General features: G+C 45.4%; 1 protein-coding gene across 1 annotated transcript; it reads left to right on the top strand.

Annotated features, from left to right (window-relative positions):
* The first annotated feature begins 345 nt into the window (after window positions 1-345).
* Window positions 346-20,191, top strand: HRCT1 (histidine rich carboxyl terminus 1). Its single transcript, XM_041762459.1, has 2 exons — window positions 346-391; window positions 19,172-20,191. The coding sequence occupies exons 1-2, from the start codon at window positions 346-348 to the stop codon at window positions 19,732-19,734; spliced, it is 609 nt and encodes a 202-aa protein (XP_041618393.1). The 3' UTR covers window positions 19,735-20,191.
* Window positions 20,192-23,738: the final 3,547 nt, after the last annotated feature.

The raw sequence follows: 23,738 nt of genomic DNA, 5'->3' as shown, positions 1-23,738 counted from the left end.
TAGGAAGCCTCTGAGATGCTTTACACTCTTTCCATGGTTGGGAAAGCTCTTCTTTATTTCTCAGCCTGCAGAAGTCTGGTTGTGCCTTCAGCTTAGCTCTGGTCTCCATGTGTGAAGCAGACATGTGCCTCTCATGGGAAGGACTGCTGGACTCTGAGCCTATCAGCAGGCTCATCTACCTGTCCCTCCAAAGGGCCTGTTCATCAGCTACTATGTGTGGATTGACCTTCATCATGGGCTTTCAAGCTAAAATTTGAAGGACTAGTTGGCCTGGCCCCCCAACTCCTATTTTCTCTGGGCTTGAGCCAGAGATGCTTGGACCCCATGAGTTCATAGGGCATCAGCATGGACAGCTCCCTGAGAGGTGAACTTGTTGGATCTCACCATACAGGTAGGAAACTGAGATCACATTGTGGGTCTTTGGCAAGGTGTGTCTAGAATCCAGTCCTCCCAGCTGTGTGAACCTACATTATGCTCACAGCAGAAGTTTGCTTTTATCAGGTGCCGAATGTTGGTGGTTCTTTTATCACACTGGGTGAACATCTTTTTCCAACATTCTCCCCTCAATCTTCTCACCAGATAATGAGCATGAGTCAACTTTTCCTTAGTGTTCAGGCACCTGGCATGATGTCAAAAAACCCATGGGATGCGCTGCCCTGCCCACGCCTGGGTCAGGAATGAGCATTGGTTCCTGTGAGTGCCTTCCTTGCATGACATAGTTCCCTCTTATGCGGCCCATGTTTATCCGGTCCAGAATGAAGAGACCGAGTCCCAACCACACACCAGGCACCATGCTAGGCATGAGGGGGATGAATGAGGACACACATGCTCCCAGGCCACTAAATTCAAACCATTCCTAGGCAGAAATCCTCTCCAATTTCTGTGCCTAGCCTCATCCTGCTACTGTCTGCATACCTCTAGAAATAAGAAGCCTCTTTTTCCCATGGGCATTTTTCTTCCTCCTTTTTCTTTCCCCCTCTTTCTGTTAAGCCATGCTAAGGGTCACAAAAATCCTTCCTGATATAGAATATCTATATTCTATAGATATTGAATATTGTGTTGCTGGGTCTACACCATCTAGCAAGGTGCAGGCTGAGTGGCCCTGTGGACTTTCCTCTCACACTAAGTAGGGCCCTACACAGGAATGAAGGGCCCCTCCTGCAGCAGGGAGAGCTCTGTCCTAGCCTTGGGACCTCAGGTTGAAGGTCTTGCCTCTGCTTGACTGTGTCTAGAAACATTGTGGGGTCAGGGAAGCGTGATCTGCAAGCTCCCTCCAAGATTCAGCTGGGGAATCTGAGACTGGGCTCCTGGAGGGGCACCTCTGCTTAACAGGGTGTCAATAGTGACACTGTCCCAGGGCTGTGTGTGGCCTTGAGGTGGCATTGTGCTTTCCTGCACCCCTGGTAGTTAAGTCATGCTGTGGCTTTCTCTTTGCGTGGGTCCACAGACTATAATCTATCCCCTAAAGTCACTAGCAAACATGGGCAGCCATTGGCTCTCTACTGCAATATACACGTATCCACATAATGTCCCCAACCTAGGGCCCCCAATCACATATGTATGCACAAACAACTGTTTGACCCCCCATGTACACACACACACACACACACACACACACACACACACACACACACCAGACTTGTGGCCAGGGCTTAGAGGACCAAGCAGGGACCCTAAGGGTGTCAGTGGAGAAGGAGCAGACCTTGGGATGGGGAGCAGACTTTGGGCTGAACCAGGAGGAGAAAGAAACATCAGAGTAGGGATATGGTCACAGAACCAGCTCAATGTCTTGTCTGCTTTCTAGCTTGAGTGCTGAGTTGCTGGGTCTCCCTACTCTTCTGTGGTCTGTCCTTCAGTTGGGTGTGGGGGGTCTGTGGGAAGAGGGGCCATGATGGGATGGAAGTGGCTGCATGCTGTGGAACTCTTGTTCCCAAAGCAGGGTTAGGAAGCTTTGTCTGCAGAGCCCATAGTGTCCTTTCTGCCTTTGCCTCACTCCTGGACATATGCTACCTAAAAACTGGGCCAGAGGCCACCTCCCCCAGGGAGCCTTCTCATTTCTCCCAGGCTGCCTTGAACCCTTTCTCCTTAGTGCTCCATGGCCCTGTGTTGGTATTTCTGAGAGGTGGTTCTCACCTCTTTCTCACTCTTGCTCCTTGCCTATTGCCTACCCTGCCAGCCCATCAGGGTGCCACCATACCCAGCTTTGGAAGGCCAAGTTGAAGCGCCTAGCCTGGCCACAGCCAACTTTTTCCTGTCTTGCTGTGACTTCAGGAGGCTAAGGCAAATTGGGAGTGAGCAGCTGGGTGATAGACATGAGTTGTTCCTAACTTGGAAGACAGCCTGGCAGAGCCAGGCGGTCTTGCCTCTCATGGAGACCACCCCCTTTTTATATGTGGAAACTGAGACCAGAGAGGAGAAGAGGCTTGCCCAGCATCATCATACACTTGAGGGGAAGCCAAGGCTCCAGTAATTCCTTCGGGCTCCTGACTCCCAGCCAAGGCCCTTTCCCCTGGCCCGACATCTCCACTTTTTTACTTACCTTGAGGCTCCTTCAGACCCATGTCCCCTCTTTCCTGGAAGATAATTCAAAGACCAGGAGCCTTGGTGGGCAGGACACATGGTTTCACCCTGACCCAGCTTTGCAAACTAAAAGACATGCCTTGATTTGTGCAGAATTCAGGAAAGTGTTTGAAACTTGATAGAATTAAGTGGAGCTTTTAGAATTGGGTGGATGTAGGCAAAGTACTCAAAATTCAGTGGGAGTTCTCTAGAGGGTGTCAGGTTTGGTGGAATTAGGAAGTGCTGATGTGCTCAAGGCTGCACAGGGTCCTCAGTAGCTTATTGTGGGTGGCCAGGGTCTCCCTGACCTGGGGAGCTCCCAGCTCCATCGTGGCCAATGGCTTCCCAGGGAGCAGACAGGCCAAAAGGAGTAGGCACCTTTCAAAGCTCCCTATGTGCCAAGGGACTGTGCAATCCCGGAGGCAATTTAGAGGGAGAAGGGGAAATGTGCCCAGCTTAGAAACTGGGGTGCTTCAGGGATGATGTCCCAAAGACCCAATTACACAGCATCTATTTGGAAATCTTAATTAGTATGAAAAAGTTGGAGAAAGTGACTCAGGGTCAGGAGCCACACTCTTAGGTCAGTCCCCAGTCAGCGTAGCCCATGTGTATTTCCAGAACGAGTAAATGAGTGGCTGGGTGAATAATTAAATAATGCATAAACACTTCTTGGTGAATAAACTTAAAAATTAATGAACGTGTGAGTATGCAAATGGTAGGTTTTCCAGGAGTTAGAGGTCCTGCCAACTTTCATAGGGATCTCAAGAAAATGCAAACTCTGGAAAGAGTGTAATGGGGAGGAAACTGGGTGAAGAGAGACAAACAGAATTCCAGAATATCAGAGCAGATGAGTTTGTATCTACCATTCTGGCACACCCTCAGTGCATGGACAGGAAAACTGCTCTAGAGAGGTGAAGTGGCGGGCTCAGGGTCCTGCGTTTGCTTGGGGACACTGATGTGTCTGTTCTTGAAGGCATCATCCCCAGTCAGTGCAAAGGAGGTCTGCCCAGGTCAGGTTGTGACCGGGTGCCTTTCACTGTACCCGGCTCCTCTTCTCCACTCTCAGAACAGGCATCCTGATGCTTGCTCCTTGAGGTTCCTTCCAGTTCTCAGAGCCCATTCCTCTGTGGGCTTGAGGACTTCATTATCAAAAAGGGTCATTTTATCTTGGAACTGGGTATTGTTATTGTTGTTGGAGTTTTATTTAACTTTTAAAATTTAAGTGATTTTAATAGTTTTTTATGTATTTTTACAAATTACACATCAAAACATTTTTTAAAAAAAACATGAAGAATACAGAAGTATATGGTATAAAAGTCACACCCCCTTTTCATTCTCCCTTTCCCCGACTCCCCGAAGGTAGCTGGTATTCTAGTTTTATATATTTCTATCTAGATACTTTTCTGGTCATTTACATGTGCATATCCACACAGAAAGATTGATTTTGTAATCATAGGTAAGTGTGGCTTTTAAGCATGTTTTCTTGTTGCAGTCTTATTGACCATAAGTGATGTACAATTGCATAGATGTAAATCATATCATTTGATGAATTTTAGCATAGGTGTACAGTCACGAAACCATCAGTGGAATCAAGGGGAGAATTTATCTGTCATCCCCAAAATTTCCTCATCCCCCTGAGTAGTCCATTCCTCCCTCCCCCAACCAGGCCACCTGGAATGTGTTTTCTGTAACTAGATTACTTTCACTTTCTAGCATTATATTTGTTGCAGTACTGTTTATCAATACTCATTTTTCATATATTTGTGAATTTCTTTCTAGGCATGATGTTAGGTTTTAAATAAATTTTATTGTCTCTTATGGTCCTTATACCACACTACTTTAATTACTGTAGATTACTAGTGTATATTGATATCTGCTAGGTCAGATTCCCTCATACTAGCATTTTTCAATAGCGTCTTCGTTATTCTAGCACATTTCTTTTCCAGAAAAATTTTGCAGCCAGCTTGTCAAATTTCATGAAACGTTTTATGGGATTATGACTTTAATTCATCCACTAATTTGGGGGGGCAGAATTGACATCATTGTAAAATCAAGTTTTCTCATTCAGGTACATTGTCTTTCCATCAATCCAGGCCTTTTACTGTGTCCTGATTGTATAACTCTTCTCCTTCTAATATGTTCATGAAGTGATTTCCATCGACGTATAATTTTCCCCAATGTCAAATTCTCCTTGTATTTCTGGGATAAACTCTTCTTCCTCTTCATGTTTTATTCTTGTCATAGGTGTAAGATTTATTTAGGGGTGAGCTGTTATGAGCTGATGGGCTCTAGCTCCTGGGCTCCACCTGGTGGACATCAGGCCATTCTTGATGACTTTTGGGGAGGTGGGAGGAGGTGGTTGGAACAACTATGAAGCCCTGAATTCCAGGGCTCATGCCTAGGGAGATCACTATGGCAGCAGGATGACAGAGCAAGGAATCTGGTGGACATAAAATCTATGTGCCCTAGTTATGTGCCTGTGTGTCCTCTACTAGCTTCTAAGTGCTAGGAGACCCTGAGGGAAGAGACCAAATCTGTGTTAAAGGATCTATTCTCAGAATTCAGCAGTATATTCACTAATATGTCCTTTCTCTAACTTTATAAGTATCTTTATGTCATTTTCAATGAGGCTAAAATCTCAAGTATACTTTTACTTTTATGAATCTGGATGGCCTTTCATATCAATAAATTTATAAATCAGAAAACTGTGTTTCATCTTTGGTCCAGAAAGTAGGCTCTTGAGTCCTTGGCACCAGCCAAGTTTTGAGATCCAATCCTTGTGTGGATATCTTACCAAAATGTTGGAGAAGATAGAACTTGTACATGTTTAAATGAAAATCAATTCTTAACAGCACTGAAAAATCAGAGAGTGCCACCGGCAGACCAGAAATGTTGAGGAATTGCTGAAAAAACGATAAGCCAAATGAGATTGCATTGCTAGAAGAAACCGCAGCCGAACAAAGTAAGGAAGCGATTACTGCAATAAGGACAGTGGTTTGGGGGTTCTCAGCTCACAGGCAACAGTTACAAGGAGCAGGGGGAAGGGCCTGAGGCAACCATCAGGATGACTGGTAAGGGACTGTAACTTGCCAGCAAGCAGGCAGGTCCAGGTAGTGGGCATTGGAGATATTTGCCCTCTGAGTCAGTAATTATTGATGCTTGAACCAGAGGCACACAGAGAAGTCCCGGGAGGAATGGGGAGCCACCAAGCCCAGCTGACATCCTCTTAGTAGCTCTTTTGGGCACTCCGTCATCATTCCTGGGGGTAGTAAATGGAAACTGAATTCACAGACAAGGTAATAGGAAATCATCAGAAGATGAGCCTACTATGTGGAATTTATGGTATTTGTCTTTTAGTGACTGGCTTATTTCAATTAGCATAATGTCTGCAAGGTTCATCCATGTTGTTGCCATTGTAAGATGTCTTCCTTTTTTAAGACTGATAAATATTCCATTGTATGGACATACCACATTTTGCTTATGCATTCACCAGCTGATGGAAACTTGGGTTGTTCCCTTGTTTTAGCAGTTGTGAACAATGCTGTTATGCTATGTTAACCCTGCTTTCAATTTTTTTGGGCATATACCCAAAGTGGAATTGCTAGCTGATATGGCATTTCTTTTTTAAAATTTTTTGAGGAACCTCTAAAATTTTGAGCAGTCTCCACTATTTTCTACAGTGGCAGTACTATTGTTTTACATTCCATTTAACAGTATGCAAGGGTTCCAATTTCTCCACATGCTTGCCAACACTTGTTAATTTCCATTTTTTTCCCCTTAATAGTAGCCATTGTAATGAGCATGAGGTGATATCTCATTGTGGTTCTAATTTACATTTCCCTAATGATTTGTGATATTGAACATCTTTTCATGTGCTTATTGGCCATTATATATTATCTTGGAGAAATGTCAGTACAAGTCCTATGCCCATTTTTGAATTAAATTGGTTTTTTGTTGTTGAGTTTTAGAAGGTCTTTAGAAATTCTGGATATTATTCCCTTATCACATATATGATTTGTAAATATTTCCTCCCATTTTGTAGGCTGCCTTTATATTCTGTAGATAGTGTTTTTTGGACGCACAAAGTTTTAAAATTTTCGTAGGGTCCAGTTTATCTAATGGTTTATTTGTTACCTGTGTCCTTGGTGTCCTATCTAAGAAATCATTGCCAATCCAGTGTCATAAAACTTTTGTCCTATGTTTTCTTCTAAGAGATTTATTGTTTCAGGTCTTACATTTATGTCTTTGATCCATTTTGAGTTAATTTTTTGTATATGGTTTTAGGTAAGCGTTTAACTTCATTCTTTTCACGTTGATACCCCAGTTTTTCCAGTGCCATTTGTTGAAAAGACTATCCTTTCCCCATTGAATGGTCTTGGCACCCTTGTCAATAGTCATCTGATCATATGTGTGGGGGCTAATTTCTGGGCTATTTTATTCTATTGGTCTCTCTCTCTCTCTCTTTTGCCAGTGCCACACTGTTTTGATTGCTGTAACTTTGTAGTGAATTTTGGAATCAGGAGGTGTGTTCTTGGGGATCCCTGGGTGGCTCAGCAGTTTAGCGCCTGCCTTCCGCCCAGGGCGTGATCCTGGAGACCAGGGATTGAGTCCCACAGCAGGCTCCCTGCATGGAGTCTGCTTCTCCCTCTGCCGGTCTCTGCCTCTGTGTGTGTGTGTGTGTGTGTGTGTGTGTGTGTGTGTGTGGCTCATGAATAAATAAATAAAATCTTTATAAAAAAAAAGGAGGTGTGATCTTCCAGTTTTGTTCTTTTTCAAGATTGTTACTTCCCATTCGTTAAGATTCCATTGATTTTAGGGTGAGTTTTCCTATTTCTGTGAAACATGTCATTGGGATTTTCTTGGGGATTGCACTGAGTCTGTAGGTCACTTTGTGTAGTTTTGATAAATAAAGTCTTCCAATCCAGGAACATGGAAAGTGTTTCTATTTATTTGTCTGTTTGAATTTCTTTCAGCAATTTTTGTAGTTTTTATTGTACAAGTCTTTCACTTCCTTGGTTAATTTAATTCCCAAGTGTTTAATTCTTTATGATGATATTGTAAATAGACTTGTTTTTGTGATTTGTTTTTCAGATGTTCATTGTTAATGCATAGAAATGCAACTGATTTTTGCGTGTTGACTTTTGTGTGTAGTATCCTGCTATGTTGCTGAGTTCATTTATAGTGCTAACAGCTTTTTTTGTGTGTGGAGTCTTTAGAATTTTCTAAATATAAGATTATATCTGCCAGTAGGGATAGTTTTCCTTGTTTTTTTTTTTTTTTTTTCCAATGAGGGTGTCTTTATTTCTTTTTCTTTCCTAGTTGCTCTGGCTAGAATTTCCAGTACTATGCTGAAAGGGGGGCATCCTTACCTTCTTTCTGATCTTAGAGGAAAAGCTTTCAGTCTTTCACCTCTGAGTATGATGTTTGCTGTGGGTTTTCATATATGAGTTTTATTATGTTGAAGTAGTTTCTATTTTGTTGAGAGTTTCTATAATGAAAGGGTTTTGAATTTTGTCAAATGCTTCTTCTGTATCAGTTGAGATGATCATGTGTTTTTTGTCCTTCGTTTTGTTGATGTGGTATATTACATTGATTGATTTTTGTATGTTGAACCATCATTGCATTCCAGAAATAAATCTGACTTGTTATAGTATATAATCCTTTTTAATGTGCTGTTTAATTCAGTTTTCTAGATTTTGTATTGAGGATTTTTGCATTCATGTTCATCAAGGATATTGGCTTGCAGTTTTGTTTTCTCATGATGGCTTTATTTGGATTTGGTATCAGAGTGATGCAGGCCTCATAAAATGAGTCTGCGAGTGTTCCCTCTTGTTCTGTGTTTTTTTTTTTTTTTCCTTTTTTTCTTTTTTTGGAAGAGTTTAAGAAGGACTGGTTTTTAAAAATTCTTCTCTGGTAGAATTCACACATGAAGCCATCTGGTCCTACTCTCTTTGGTGGGAAGTTTTTGGTTACTGATTCAATCTCTTTATTCGTTTTTGGTCTGTTCAGGCTTTTTATTTCTTCTTTTATTTGTTTTTTTTTTTTTAAGATTTTTATTTATTTATTCATGAGAGACACAGAGAGAGAGAGGCACAGACACAGGCAGAGGGAGAAGCAGGCTCCATGCAGGGAGCCTGACGTGGGATTCGTTTTATTTCTTCTTGATTCAGTTTTGGTAGATTGTGGGTTTCTAAGAATTTATCCATTTCTTCTAGATTATGCAGTTTGTTGGTGTGTAATTGTTCATAGTAATTCTAATGTTCTTTCTAATTTCTCTGTCATTTGTTGTAGTGTCTCATCTTTCATTTCTGATTCTATTTATTTGAGTCCTCCTTTTTCTATTAGTCTAGCTCAGCATTTGCCAATTGTATTTTTTTAAAAAACCTACTCTTGATTTTGTTGAATTTTTTCCTATTGTTTCTCGATTCCTTATTTGATTTATATCCAGTCTAATCTTAATTATTTTCTTTCTTCTGCCAGTCTTGGCTTTCTTTTTCTCAATTTAAGCTCATTAAATCTCATATTTTATTTTTATTTTTAAAGATTTATTTATTTATTTATTTATTTATTCAGAGACAGAGAGAGAGAGAGAGGCAGAGACACAGGCAGAGGGATAAGCCAACTCCATGCCAGGAGCCCGACGCGGGACTCGATCTCCAGACTCCAGGGTCCGGCCCTGGGCCAAAGGCAGGCGCCAAACTGCTGAGCCACCCAGGGATCCCCTCACTCCACATATTTTGATATGTACTGTTTCTATTTCTGTCTTGTTCTAAATAATTTGTAATTTCTACTGTTATTCTTTTTAATTATCTTAGAAGTGTATTTCTTAATTCCCAAACAAATGGAGGTTGTTGGATAAATGTTTAAATTTTTAAAGTTTATTTCAGCTTGATTTCTAATATAACTTCACTGTAGTCAGAGAATGTGGTCTGTATGATATCCATCCTTTAAATTTGTTGAGACTTGCTTTATGACCTACTCTCTGGCAATTTTTCATCAATAGTATCTGTGTGCTTGAAAAGAATGTATCTTCTCTGCTGGGGGCAGTGTTTTTATATAAGTCCATTTATCAAGCTTCACAGTTACTTTGTTCAAATCTAAATTTTAACTGATTATTTTGCTTGACAAATAATGACAAATAATGTAAAGATATGTGTTAGAATCTTTTGATTATGAATTTGTCAATTTCTCCTTATGGTTTTAGAAATTTTTGTTTTATATTCCTATGCTATTAGGAACATAAAACGTCATAATTGGTAAAAATGATTTTTTATGTTTATATATGGATCCTCTTTATCTCTAGAAATTTTTTTGCCCTAAAATTTACTTTGTCTATTATTATACCAGCTTTCTTTTGCTTAGTATTTGCTTGATGTATCTTTTCTATCTTTTTGCTTTCAATTTTTCTATCATCTTTTTTTTAGACTTCTGTAGTAAATAGCAGATAGCTTAATTTGTTTTGTTTTAATGTGAGCGGGAAGGAAGAGTAATGAGGCCCAAGGAGGGTCACTTCAAGTATCTAGTTGGCTGGAGGCTCATGACACCAGGCACTGAGACAGGGAGTCAGTCTCAAAGTATCCCATTCCACTCCTATTCCTAACCCTAATCCCTCTATCCTCCACAGGAATGTCATTCCATGAGTCACCCATCTCCCTTGAGGATTCCCATGGAAGAGAGGGCTCTGTCTTCTCGCATCTTTAAAATAGAACCTTCCTTGACATAATTTCCTCTTGCAGCTGCTGCCTCATCTCTCTTCTCCACTGACAAGTTCTTCAAGAGGTATTCCTGCCTATTCTATCATTCAGCTGTTCATTCCAGATCCCTAGGTCTATACTTGGCTTCTGCTTCTCCATAATTCTCTTTATTGAATGCATCAGAAAATCCTCTAATTCCATCTCAACAATATATTTTAAGTCTCTTCCACCTGCTTTTCTCTCAGATCCTGTTGTGATGCAGACACTTCTCACCTCTTGCCTGGACCACTGCATCTTGTTCTAGGAAGGGGTTTCTGATCCTTTCACAAGCTAGCAGTGATACTCACCTTTCCTAGGGTCCTTACACCTTTACCTGTTGTTCAACTAAGGCCTTCTGGGAAATTCGTGCACTTGTCCTTTAGCTGATTATGTAGGACACCCATCAACACTCCTCAGCTCCCATAGCTCCAGCCCCTGAGATCAGACCAAAGGGATGACTCATTTTCACTTGGCACCACCTCCAGAAGTGGTCTGTTCCTGTGGCATTTTAGAACCTGGTGCTGGAGAGTGGTGCCCTGAGCTCTGGATACAGGCTCCCACATGGTTAATTAGCCTGGGCTAATTGAACACTGCCTTTGGCAGTCTTCATAATCAGACAGATTTCCCACTGGGAGCCAAACCCTTGGGTGTCCTTAACTGTCCCAGGGTTCACTTACCTTTAAGGAGATGGGGAATTGGGTTATGTTGATTCAGGACCCTAGGAAGATCCTTGTTCTTGCCTGCATAGTAATAATGGTGCTTCCTCTGTGTGGGTTGGTGAATAGGCCTGAGTCCTTAATCAGAGGGTAGAAACAGGTGTTTCTTCTTCTGAGTTTCTCAACAGATACATTACTGCTGTTTTGGACAAGATAATTCTTCCTTATGTGGGACTGTCCTCAATCTGGGATGTTTACCTTCCCTGGTTCTTGCATGTGAAGTGCTGACCCCAAAACACTGCCCCCACCTCCACATTTCTATATTTGCTCTAGAAAGGTTCTGCCCTCAGTCTAATCAAAAAGGCACCACATGAACACCTACAAGCAAGGAAGTCACTGAGATTACCCAGATACTGAAATCCTATAGTGTTTTTAGGTCTGTCTTGGCTTCTCTTCAGGACCTAGACCTTTGGCTCTCTGAGGCTGTGGCTGTGTTTGATTCATCTCTGCCTGCCCTGGCATAGGCCTTGGTCCAGAGCAGGTATGAATGAGCAAGGTAATAGGATACATGCTGACTGGATGCTGTAGGTGACAGTGTTCAGTAGAAATGCTATACAGGGTGTGCATGTATGTTACATGTGTAGCCATTTTATTTATTTAATTTATTTTTAAAAAGATTTTATTTATTTATTCATGAGAGACATAAGCAAAAGGAGAAGCAAGCTCCCTATGGGGAGCCTGCTGCGGGACTCAATCCTAGGACCCCGGGATCATGATCTGAGCCAAAGGCAGATGCTCAACCACTGAGCCACCCAGGCACCCCTGTAGCCACTTTAAAAAAGTAAAAAGAAGGGATGCCTGGGTGGCTCAGCCGTTGAGCACCAGCCTTCACTCCCAGGGCGTGATCCTGAAGTCCTAGGATTGAGTCCCACATCGGGCTCCCTGCATGGACCCTACTTCTCTCAATGCCTGTGTGTCTGCCTCTCTTTCTGTGTCTCTCATGAATAAATAAATAAAATCTTAAAAAAAAAGTAAATGAAGCAGGTGAAATTAATTTAAATAATGTATTTTATTTAATTCAACATATAAAAAATTATCATTCCAACCTGTGAATAGGATAAAAATTATTAATGAGATATTTTCCATTCTATTGTGTACAAGTTTTTGAAATCTGGAGTCTATATTACATATACAGAACCCACAACTCAGATTAACCACACTGCACGTGTTCAGTTGCCATGTGGCTAATGCTACCTTGTGGGACAGCACTAGAAAATTCTGTTCTCCTACTCCCCTGCCCAACTATTGCTTACTTCCCCCTGCCTACAACACCGTGTGTGTGGGGGGTTGGTATGTGAAATCTTTCAAACATGGTGAAAGGCTAGAAAACTTGTAGTGTGAATAGCTATATACTTAAAATCAAATTTTAACCATTGTTAACCATTTGCTCTTTTTCATTATGACACATGAATTCATCTATCCGACCATCTTATTTTTTGATTATTGTCTACTTTAAGAAGACTTTTCATTTTGGTGGAGGATAGGTTGGAAAGCCACTCAGGAAACTGTTACCTCTTTGAACATTGTTCTATACAGGCCTAATCAGGAGTTTTTCAGATTTTTAGGGCAGAAGTCTTGAAATACTTTTCCCTCTTTCTTTCCATTTCCTCCCATATTCTCTTTTTCCTCACCTGTGGATTCTCAGAGACATGGTTTCTCTTTCTGATGGTGGCATCATGTCTCATTCATTTCCCTCTCTCAGTCTAGCACTGTGAGAGGTAGGCTTTGGGGCCAGGCAGGCCCAGACTCCATTCTGGCCCTGCCACTTCCTAGCTGTGTGTCTCCTGTGCAACACGAGGATAATAGATTTGTAGGAGGTGTAAGTGAGATCAATTCGTAAAGGGTCATTATTCTAGCAATTATTAAAATAGTAGGTTGGGGGAGAAAAGGAAAGAAATTTATTACTAATGAATGACCTTCTCTTTTGCACTTTGCTAGGGCCTGGTGAACACTTAGGTCCCAGAATTTACCTGGTACATTGTAATCATTTCTATTTCTGTCTCCTACCCAAGGTAAAAAAGCTCCTGGAGGGCAAAGAGTGTGTCTTTCTTCTCCCTAGCCTTAGCACCAAATGTGGGGCCTGGTTAAATAGATATTAGTTAAATCAATGAATGGAGTTCTAAGTGTCACAGTTATCTCTTAATGGTGGCTTCTGAAAGTTACAAACACTTGAAAAGTCAAGAAAGGAAGGTGACTTAGACTGTACAGATTCCTTCTGTTACCAGTCTTTCCCTCACTGTGCATAAGGAGAAAGGAGGCTCAAGAACATGTACTGTGTTTACCTGCATGTGGCATACCATCCAGCCTCCTGGGGAGAAGCAGCAGTCCCCTTGGATATTTGTCTGTGGTGTTTTTATGCTATAGTTGTCAGGGTTGTGTTAGTTTTAGAAAGTAAATATTATAAGTTAAAGAATAAAGAAAAGTTTCTATCTTTCTCTATTCTTTGAGACAATTTGAACAGCTCCAGTTGCTGATAGGATCATTTCCTAATCCTTTTGCTTTTTTAGAATATTCTTTTTTTTTATAAAGATTTTATTTACTTATTCTTGAAAGACACAGAGGGAGACGCAGAGACATAGGCAGAGGGAGAAGGAGGCTCCCCGCGAGGAGACTGATGCAGGACTCATCCGGACCCCAGGATCACGACCTGAGCCAAGGGCAAATGCTCAACCACTGAACCACCCAGGTGCCCCAGAATAGACTATTTTTTTAATTTTTATTTATTTATTTTTTAATATTTTTTTTTTAAGATTTTTTATTTACTTATTCAGAGAGAGAGGGGCAGAGACACAGGCAGAGGGAGAAACAGGCTCCATGCAGGGAGCCTGGCGTGAGACTCAATCCTGGGTCTCCAGGATCACATCCTGGGCTGCAGGCGGCGCTAAACCACTGCGCCACTGGGGCTGCCCTAGACTATTTTTTTTAGAGCAGTTTTAGGTTCATAGCAAAATTGAGTGGAATGGACAGGGATCTCCCATATACTTCCTGTCCCCAGATATGTGCAGCCTTCCCCACTATCAACATCTGGCACCACATTGGTACATTTGTTATAATCAATGAACCTCCATCAATACATCAATAGTCAACCAAAGTACATAGTTACATTAGGGTTAATTCTTGGTGTTGTACATTGTAAGGGCTTTGACAAATGTATAATGACATGTATCCAACATGATGGTGTCCTGGGAAATAGTGTCACTGCCCTAAAAATCCTCTGTGTCCCCCTATTCTTGCTTGTCTTATTGTAGCCCCTGGCAACCACTTATCCTTTTGTCTCCATAGCTTGCCTTTTCCAGAATGTCATATACTTGGAATCATACAGTATGTAGCTTTTTCAGGTTGCATTGTATTTTTTCTCTTACTAAAATGGATCTAAGATTCCTCCATGTCTATTTGTGGCTTGCTGGCTCATTTCTTCTTAGTGCTGAGTAATATTCCATCGTCTTTATGTGCTTTGGTTTATTTATTCATTCACCGATGGGAGGGCATCTTGGTTGCTTCTAAGTTTTGGCAATTAAGAATAAAGCTGCTGTAAACGTCTACATGCAGGTTTTGTGTGAACATAACTTTTAAACTATTTTGTGTTAATACCAAGAAGTATGATTGCTGGGTAAAGTAATAGAATGTGTTTAGTTTTGTAAGAAACTGCCAGACTGTTTCAATATAGCTGGACCATTTGAGTTCCTTTCTATATATTTTTACGTAGCCTTTTTATTTATTTTTATTTTTATTTTTATTTAAAAAAAATTTTTTTTTATTTGTTTATGATAGTCAGAGAGAGAGAGAGAGGCAGAGACACAGGCAGAGGGAGAAGCAGGCTCCATGCACCGGGAGCCCGACGTGGGATTCGATCCCGGGTCTCCAGGATCGCGCCCTGGGCCAAAGGCAGGCGCGAAACTGCTGCGCCACCCAGGGATCCCCATTACGTAGCCTTTTTAGTGTCAAAATTGCACCTGGGTGTACCAAGATAGTCTGCCCTGGTCCTCCAAATAGTTTGCTCAGTACTCAGTGTGACTTTTCAGCTAAAGACTCAATTCTCAAAAAAAAAAAAGACTCAATTCTCCAGCTCAGAAAATTTTCTTAATTTCTTTAAGGATTATTCCTCCATGGGCTCTGCTCTCTACTTCTAGAATGTTTATTATGCAAACAATTTGAATTCCTGGGCATTTCCTCTCTCTCTCTCTCTCTTTTCTTTATTCTTTTTTCCCTCCAGACTTATAAGATAGGTTCTCAAAGTGGTCTTTTTCTGATATGATTTTTAATCTGAAAGTAAATTTCCTGTTTTGCATAATTTTCCCAAATTCATGTATGAATTAACTTTTGAGTATTATTTAAATAGATATAAAATTTTGGGACACCTGTGTGACTCAGTGGTTGAGCATCTGCCTTTGGCTCAGGGTGTGATCCCAGGGTCCTTGGATTGAGTCCCGCATCAGGCTGTCCGCAGGGAACCTGCTTCTCCCTCTGCCTAGGTCTCTGCCTCTGTCTGTGTTTCTCATGAACAAATAAATACAATCTTTAAAAAAAAAAAAAGAAAGCTAAGTTCACAGAGGAAACCATCCTCCCAAAGTACAGAGAGGCATGTGCATCCACAGACACAGTTGAGGTCTACATGCTTTGCACAGAAGCCTTGGATTTCCATAGAAGTGAGTGTATTTCCAGGTGAGATTACCATTGGATCCCTTATAAAGTAGATTTCCCTCCCCAACCATGGGGAGCATCCTCCAACTCATTGAGAGCCTGAATACAACCAAGGGAGAGGAAGTCAGAAGTTATCCCTTTTATTTCTGTCTCAATGCCTGAGCTGGTCATCCCATGTTATCTTCTACTCTTGAACTGAGCAATATGCATGGGCTTCCCTGCACATTTTTTCTTTAAAAAATATATATATATAAATTTGGGGATTTTACTGTTTCTCCCTTTCTTTAGATTCTAGTAACCCTGGTAATAAGGTACAATACTCGATATCTTTTCTCATATGTCTAGCAACTTTTCTCTATTTGCTCACTTTAAAGGGGGGACCTAGATCTATATTTTGGAATTGTAACTGAAATGATTCTATAAAAATTATGTAGCTTATTTTCAAGCATGTTGGCTTCAGACAATGGAGAAAGAAGAAGAAAATCTGGTTGTTTATGGTTTAGTCGGCAGCAGGGAGGGAGGTGGAGGTGGTCTACTTGGCCATAATTAGGGCAGGGAGAGCTCCTGAGAAGAGGACAGAAGTTTGCTGCTATTTTGGGCAACTTATTTTCAGTATTTACTGAGGCAGCCCAAGGTTAGGCAGAGGATTATCTCCCTTCTCTAACTGGCATGAGAACCCAGGTTAGGAACCTGTCGGCCATTATCCCTCCTTTTCTGTGCAAAACAAAAGGTGGGCTGAGTCATGGCCTTTCCTCCAAGGGCAGACACTTGTGCACTTCCTAAATCTGCTCAGCTTGTTTCCTGCCTATGGCCAGCTCACCCGTAGTCCTAGCCCTGGTTGTCTATCATAGGGCCTAGAGAGTCTCTGCTGGGGACCCTGCACGACCTCCCAGAGACACCCTTCCTTAGTCAATGCATCTATCAGTATGGTTTAATTTGTACTATATCTCGTAGAAATTCCCTAAATTTTCTGGACCAGAATTTGTAACAGAGAGGAGTTAAGGGCATGGGTTCAAATTATGATCCACGAACAAAGATCAGGAGACTAACTTTTGGCAGGTCAGACAGAATACGAAACTGAATTTTACAGTTTCACCACTAGGTGGGGCCACCAACTGCCGAAAACAATGGTTGTCATCTTGGGAGAGCCAAGAACCACTTGTATCTAGTACAAGCACAAGTTGGTGAGCTTGTATGGAACTTGTATGCACTTATGTATATGTGGATGAGCATGTGTGCATGCAATTCTCGTTGCATGAGTTTACCCACAGGGCAATTTACAGGGGTGCACAGGTATGTAAGTGTGTGCATAAGTCTGTGCACTCTGGAAATACGAGCATGAAGCTAAATGATAGGAACTCCAAAAGGCTGTTCTATTAGCTGCATGGTCTGAAACTCCAGTCCTTCAGCTAGGAAGGCAGCCCGTGGGGTGTGCAGAAGACCAAAACCTATGGGAGAAATATAATCACAATGCTATGGAACAGCTTTTCTGACACATTCCTCTAAAGGCATCAGTCCTGCAAACCCTGGTGTCCAGTCAGGCCTCCAGGAAGGTCTCAGACACTTCTGCAGTCCCAGAGGACTGTGGCCATTATATCTTCCCCCAAGTGCTTAAAGCATTGAATCAAATACCCATTCTGGGATCCTGTCTTCTGTCCAGATGGGAAGTGACTCTTGCACCCAAGAAAACAAATGTCTCGTGTAGGTGTGTGTGTGTGTGTGTGTGTGTGTGAGAGAGGGGTGAAGGATTCAGAGTCAGCCACATCTGCCCATCCCTCTCCATGTTATCTCTGTGGAAGGTCCCCAGCTGATCTCAGACTCTCACTCTGGATGCCCCCTCACTCCTGGAATAGTGCTGTCTTCCTTACACGCTGTAGCCCACAAAGCTGGAAAACCTTAAGCAAGCTCTTTCTCTTCTCTGGCCTCAGTTTCTCTAACTCTCAGTGAGGGCCGGGTGTGGGTGATTCCAAGAGGCCCTCTGAGCTGACCGAAGCTCTGCATGTCTGCAGTTTGCAGGTCCCTGCCCCCATCCCAGGGCTGCTGTGGAGTGGGAGTCTCCTTAGAGAAGGAGGAGAAAGTTCTGTTTGCTTTCCTCCTCCTCTTTGCCACAGACTTCTCTCCTTAACAGGCCCTGAGAGAAGGCAGCTGGGCTCTCAGGGCCCCAGAAGCCATAGGAGGGAGTTCTCGCTCTAGCATCATTAAAAGTTTAAGTGGCTTTCCCTTGGAGGGTGAAAGTCCCAGGATTCATTAGAGCTGCTGCCCCCTGAGTGCAATTTGGTTGAAGGGAATGTTTGGCATTTTCATCCAGAGGAGGTTTTCACGAAGGGTTTGAGGCCTCCCGAGAGTGCTCGTCTCACTGAGGTCTGAGAGAGGAAGTCCCCAGAGGTCACCTCTTGCCCTGGCACTTTTCCAGAGGAGGAACCCGGCTGGGTCAGGGGACGGCCTTGCCTAAAGACACGCAGAGGCTGGCTGCTGAAAACATTCCTCCCGGGGCGGGGCGGGGGACAGCAGGATGATGAGCGCACCCCAGGGAAGGGTAGGAAGGGTGAGGGCCTCACTGTGGGGGCCTCTGTGGTCTTGTGGAGCGAGATGGAGAGCTGCGTGTGCAGAGGGGCTTTGGGGATGGCTCGACAAGCCCACGGCAGAAAGGGCTCCCCAGGGAGATAGTGGGCGCCCGAGGCATGGGAGCCAGATGGACAGGGTTTGTTTGGGGTGAACAGAGGGTATTCGGGACCAAGGGGCAGGGAGTCTGGGACTGCTCAGTCCTGCCCGCTCTGTTTCTCACCAGGAAGGAATGGCATGTCACTCCGGCTGTGCAGAACACAGGGATGGGGCCAGAAGCCTGCCATTTATGGCCAGTCCAGACCGTTGAAGCGGGAACCGAGAGGCTGGGACGGGGTCTGGCCTCTCAGGGCTCGGAGCCTCCTTCCTGCCTCCAGCAGCACGGGCTAACACCCAGACCGGCCAGGACCCAGGCCCTAGAGACCGTGCGCAGCTTCCCTAACCATGAAAACCTGCCTGCGGTCCCTCACTGAGCTCCTGAGGTACAGGACAATTCGTTCTACAGGGCCTGTCCCTGTCCCGGAGGATTCTGGTGGCAGGACAGGGAGCCAGAGACTCTCAAATGCTGAGGTCTCCCCAGTCCAGACTCCACTGCAATAATATTGACGGCAACCATGTGTCAGGGGCTGGCCCTTCATAAATCTTAACTTCTCGAACCCTTAGAAAACCCTAGGTCTGAGGGAAGGTACTCTTACTGGCCATTTTAGACATAAGGAGGCACAGCACAGTTAAGTAACTTGTACACGAGCCACAGGGCCAGTAAATTGTATTGTTCTAGAACCCACATTCTTACTCGCTATGTGGTATGTCTAAGAGTGGAGGGAGCTGAGGCCAGGGAGGGGAAGGGGCCGGCTTGGTCACCTGGCCAGGTGGCAGAGATGGGGGCGGCTGGACTTCTGTCCCCAGACTCGGGGCCCTTCCTTCCACAGCCCGCCTGACCGCTCCTCTGTCCCCACCCAGCCTCCCCGTGGACCTCCCCAGAGTTAACAGTCGCCTGGCCTCGTGCTTGGCAGGCAGCTCCAGCCCAGAGAGGCTGCGCCCACATTCCCTGGCTGCTCTCCAGCCCGCGGGAGCTGAGACAAGGTCCAGGGACTGCGAGGCCGGGCAGAGGCTGCGGAGGGGAGGAAGCAGCACGGAGCCGCCGAGTGGAAGGACTGTCCAGCTCCCAGATGCTAGGCCTCGTGGGCTTGGTCATAGGTGCCGCTGTGGCCGTGCTGCTGCTGCTGCTGCTGGCCACCTGCCTGTGCCGCGGACGGCAGGACCCCGACGTGGAGAGGAACCCACCGGCTGTAAGGAGGAACCGAGTCCGGTGGGCCCAGCCTTGGTTCTTCCCGCGCCGGGGCCAGCTGGGACACTTTCACTACTTCCACCATCCTGGCCACGTGTCTGGCATGCGCCATGCGGGCCTCCACCACCACCACCTCCACCACCTCCACCACCACCAAGCCCACCATCAAGGCCACCTCCACCACCACCATGCCCACCACCTCGCCCACCTCCACGTCCACCGAGGCCACCGCTGACACCTGGGAATGGCAGCCACCACCTGTCCTACCATCACCAGGATGTGGACCCCCATGCTCCCATGCAGAGGGGCGCCTCTCTGTGGTAAACACCGGGGACTGTGCCCTGGTCCTGCTTGGCTTCTGCAGACCACGCCCCAGGGTACCACGAGGAGAGAACTGAGGGGATTCGGGGGGGTGCCCTGTGCACACTGGAGGGTCACGGGGTGAGAGTGGGGGTGGTCCTTCGGGGACGGACACTGCCTTGGGCCTGTAATGCCCAGGGGACCCCGGTGCACGTCGATGCACAGAAGATGGGCTGTGCTCTCTGAAGTGCTGTCTCCTGACTGATGCAGGCCCCTGGCCAGGGGGCTACCTAGAAGGGGCCAGCAGTGCCCTCGAATTTGGAGAAGGCAGTATGAGGCTGCAGGGTCAGTTCACCTGTGCCTTGATGCAAGAAAATAAAAACCACTAAGAAGCTTTTGTGAAGAGGTTCTTGATTGTAACTCAGGTGGGCGAGGGAGCAGCCAGGCATGTGTCTGCACTGCCCTGGGACCTTCCTCTCTGAGAGGTGAATGCCTGACACCCTGCCTTTGGCGTGGTGCTGGAGGGCCAGCCTTGCATGGGGGGAGGCAGGGCGGGCCCTGTGGTGCCCCCAGCGCACTAGGGAAGGAGAGCTCAGGACCTAAGCTCTGAGGGAGGATTTGGGGTTTGCACGCAGCCCTGCCTGGAGGGGGCTCTCTGTGTAGCAGGGGGCTCTGGGCTTCTGTGGGACAGTCCGGGGTCTCTGAGAGAAGAGGGGTGAGACCCCCTCAGGCTGGTCCCCAAGGGCCCTACCTCCAGTGCTCTTTCCAGCTCATCTCCAGGGCAGACTGAGCTCCGGGACCTGCAGAGGCCCCACTCTGTGGGCTCTGCTGAATTCAGTATTTCCTTGGTAACTGGGTCAGGGGTTCTTAGCGAAGCCTTGAGTCTCCAGCTCCCTGTGTCCACTGGTACCTGTGTATAGCAGAGGGTGGAGAGGCCTGGCTGGAAGATGCGGTGCGGGGTGGCCTTGGGAGAGTGCTTGCCTCCTCTGGGATCTCAGTTTCCTCTTCCCTAAAATGGGATAGATAGCAGAGACTCCTTCTTGCCAAAGCCTGGAGGCATGTTCCAAATAGCCCATGAATAGTTGGCGGAATTCCACAGGGAGGAAGGAAATATCGTTCTAAGGCTTTCAGCTGGTGCTTGGGAGGGAAGTGGAGGGAGGAGAGCCTTGGGGCCCGGAGAGCTGGTGGGGAGGGGCTCGAGAGCAGGCCAGAAAGTCAGGGGCCTGGTGACTCATTGGAACAGAACATCCTGTTTCTTTTCTATTTCCCGGTGGATTCTCTGAGACTATTGTCGGGTGTGAGGGGGAGAGGGAGGCAAATTCACCCTGACAACCACACTAGATTTCTGGGCTGGGCCCTGGGTCAGTATGTATTGCTGATTTTATCTCTGCTGTGCCCTTCACATCCTCCCCACCTCCTGCATTGCTACCTTTGCCCTAGCCCATGCCCCGTGCCCCGGCCTGGATTCCTGCCCGCCTCCAGCCCTGCCCTTCCTGAAGCATCTCTGCCCTGTGCCCTAAGGGATCTACCCACACACCCCATCACCCCGGGGGGAAGTCTCTGCCTCTTGGATGGTAATTCAAGTCCCCCCTGATCTGGTTCTGCCCCCTGCTCCTTTTGTCCTGTCCACACTGCTCTTGTACCTTCCTCTCTCTGGGTCTTTGTTCAAGAAGAATTTCTTGCTCCCTCCTATAGGTTTCCAATGTGTTATTAGTATTTATTTTTGCATTTCTGTTGGAACACGATTACATGGTGTCCTTCCCCAGAGATTTCTGGCAGGATTCATGCCCTCTGCCCTCATAGATCTGAGAACCTTCGAGGGCTCCCTGCCCTCAGCACAGAACCAGCCCTCACAACAGATGCTCAGGAAAAATTGTCCAACCTCATGCTCTCTGGAAAAGCAAATATGATTGGAATAACCACTGCCAGACGTTTGGGGCTTGAGGGATGCCAAGTATAGCAGTAGGGCCTCAAGAGGATTAGGCCTCTGAGTTCCTGGGGCCTTGCTCAGGGGGCTTGGGTTCCCATCCATCCCTGGTATTGGGGGGGGGGGAGGGTTTGAAAAGTGGGAAATATTTAATAGATGGATGTGTGTGGCCTGCCGGCTTGGAACATCCCCTCTCCCTCATCTCTCTGCAGAGCTCCATGTCAGACTGAGATGGCCTGTCTTTCCTAAGCATGGCCTGGAGTCTCTGGGAGAGCTCTAGCTCTCTGCTCTAGGATGTTTGCCATCATCTTTGCCCTTGCTAAGGTAAGGGAAAGCATAGGATGTAGTCTTTTTCTGATCAGTTGACGACAGTGGATGTGGGAAGACACATAGGTATCTAAGTGATAGTTATCTTGGGGAGTCCCATGGCATCTGAGGTTCATGGGCAGGGGCTGTACATCATAGGATGACAATAGTCACAAGAAGAAGAGAAGATACCCAGAAAAAAAACCCCTTAGTACAGACATCTCTGAGCTGTGGGAAAGCATTTATGGCTGTCTTGATCTTTTCAAGTTGCCTGATAATACTACTGCCACTTAGCACAGGACAGAGCTGTTGTGGGGATGGTTGAGGGCGAGGATCCTGAACTGAGCAGAGCACTAAAGGGACCTGCACTTCATGCACTTTAGCAAAGATTGCTCCTTTTGCTCTGGGCTTGAGAGGCCCTGCTGGTCATCCCACAGTACAGACTGCCAGTGTGACCTGAAACCCGGAGGAGCCTTCACAGCAGACTGGGCCTATTCTCATGCTATCACCAGGTCTCTCTTATTGTGCCACACAGCCTCCATTCAAATATTGAATGCCTATTGTGAGAATGGACCAGAGGCCTATTTTACTGATGAGTCAAGAAGGGCCCTCAAATCTCAGAATCAGGTAAGGAAACCTATACAAGGCAGAAGATAAGAGGCCAAGCAATTACCCTTTATTCCAATTTAAAGATGCTGAAAAATGCACATTTACAATAGGTGGCCTCCAACTATATGCATCCACAAAGAACAGGCAAACCAGAAGTCAAAGAGCAAATAACTCGGCTTGAAACCTGACTCCTCTGGTGCCTTCTACCTCCTGAATTGGCTAGTTGATCTTGGTAATTCAATCTGAAACTACACACCACAGATTGGCTCATCATGTTTCCTTCTCTCTGCTCTGGTTGCTCCAGTTAATACCAATAATTTGAGGTGTCCAGCTTCCTGCCATGGGCCCAGCTTGCCCAGGGCTGCTCACACAGAGGAAGAGCCCTGAGCTCATGCTGGAAAAGGGAAGAGGGAGAATTTGACAGGCTTCATTTTAGTTCAAGTAGTTGCTCTCTCATTCTGCAGTTAGGCAGCTTCCTAAAATTAGTACTAAAGAAAATTCACTGGGGCCTTGGAGAACTTGCAAAGGACCAAGGCTGTGTGACCTTGGGCTGGCCCTTTGCCCTCTCTGGGCCTTTGCACTCTAATCAGTAAAAGTGCAGAGAAGGTGATTGCTCTGTGGCCCTGTCGCCGCTGGGAAGAGTATTGAGCTAGGAGGGAAAGGAGGGGAGCCCCGTACACCCCTTCAGCCCTTTGGTGCTCTTGTTTTCACTATTACTACTACTACTACTACTACTACTACTACTACTACTACTACTACTTTCACTACTACTAGCAGTAGGCTACAGGTAGGTCATTGAGCTTTTGACTATACCCATTTTGTCTGTAAAATGGAGACAAGATCACTTCACAGGATTGCTGGAGCCATTCTATGAGATAATGCCCGGCTGTGTCTGGTATCTGGAAGCATTGTTTTGCACTACCCCATTCCTCTTAGTTTGGGTAAAGCCTCCCTTCTGGAAGTGGGGTGGTCTCGGGGGGTTAGCTGTGGGAGAGCTGTGATGGAGTGAGAGGATGCAGCCCTTCTGGCAGACTTACTCAGGCGGCCTGGCCTGGCTCACCCCTCACCCAGAGCGGGTAAGTGGCGAACCCGACTGC

Source organism: Vulpes lagopus, chromosome 7 (genome assembly GCF_018345385.1).
Source record: "Vulpes lagopus strain Blue_001 chromosome 7, ASM1834538v1, whole genome shotgun sequence".
In the NCBI taxonomy this organism is placed as follows: Eukaryota; Metazoa; Chordata; class Mammalia; order Carnivora; family Canidae; genus Vulpes; species Vulpes lagopus.
This window is presented reverse-complemented; position numbering and strand designations above follow the sequence as displayed.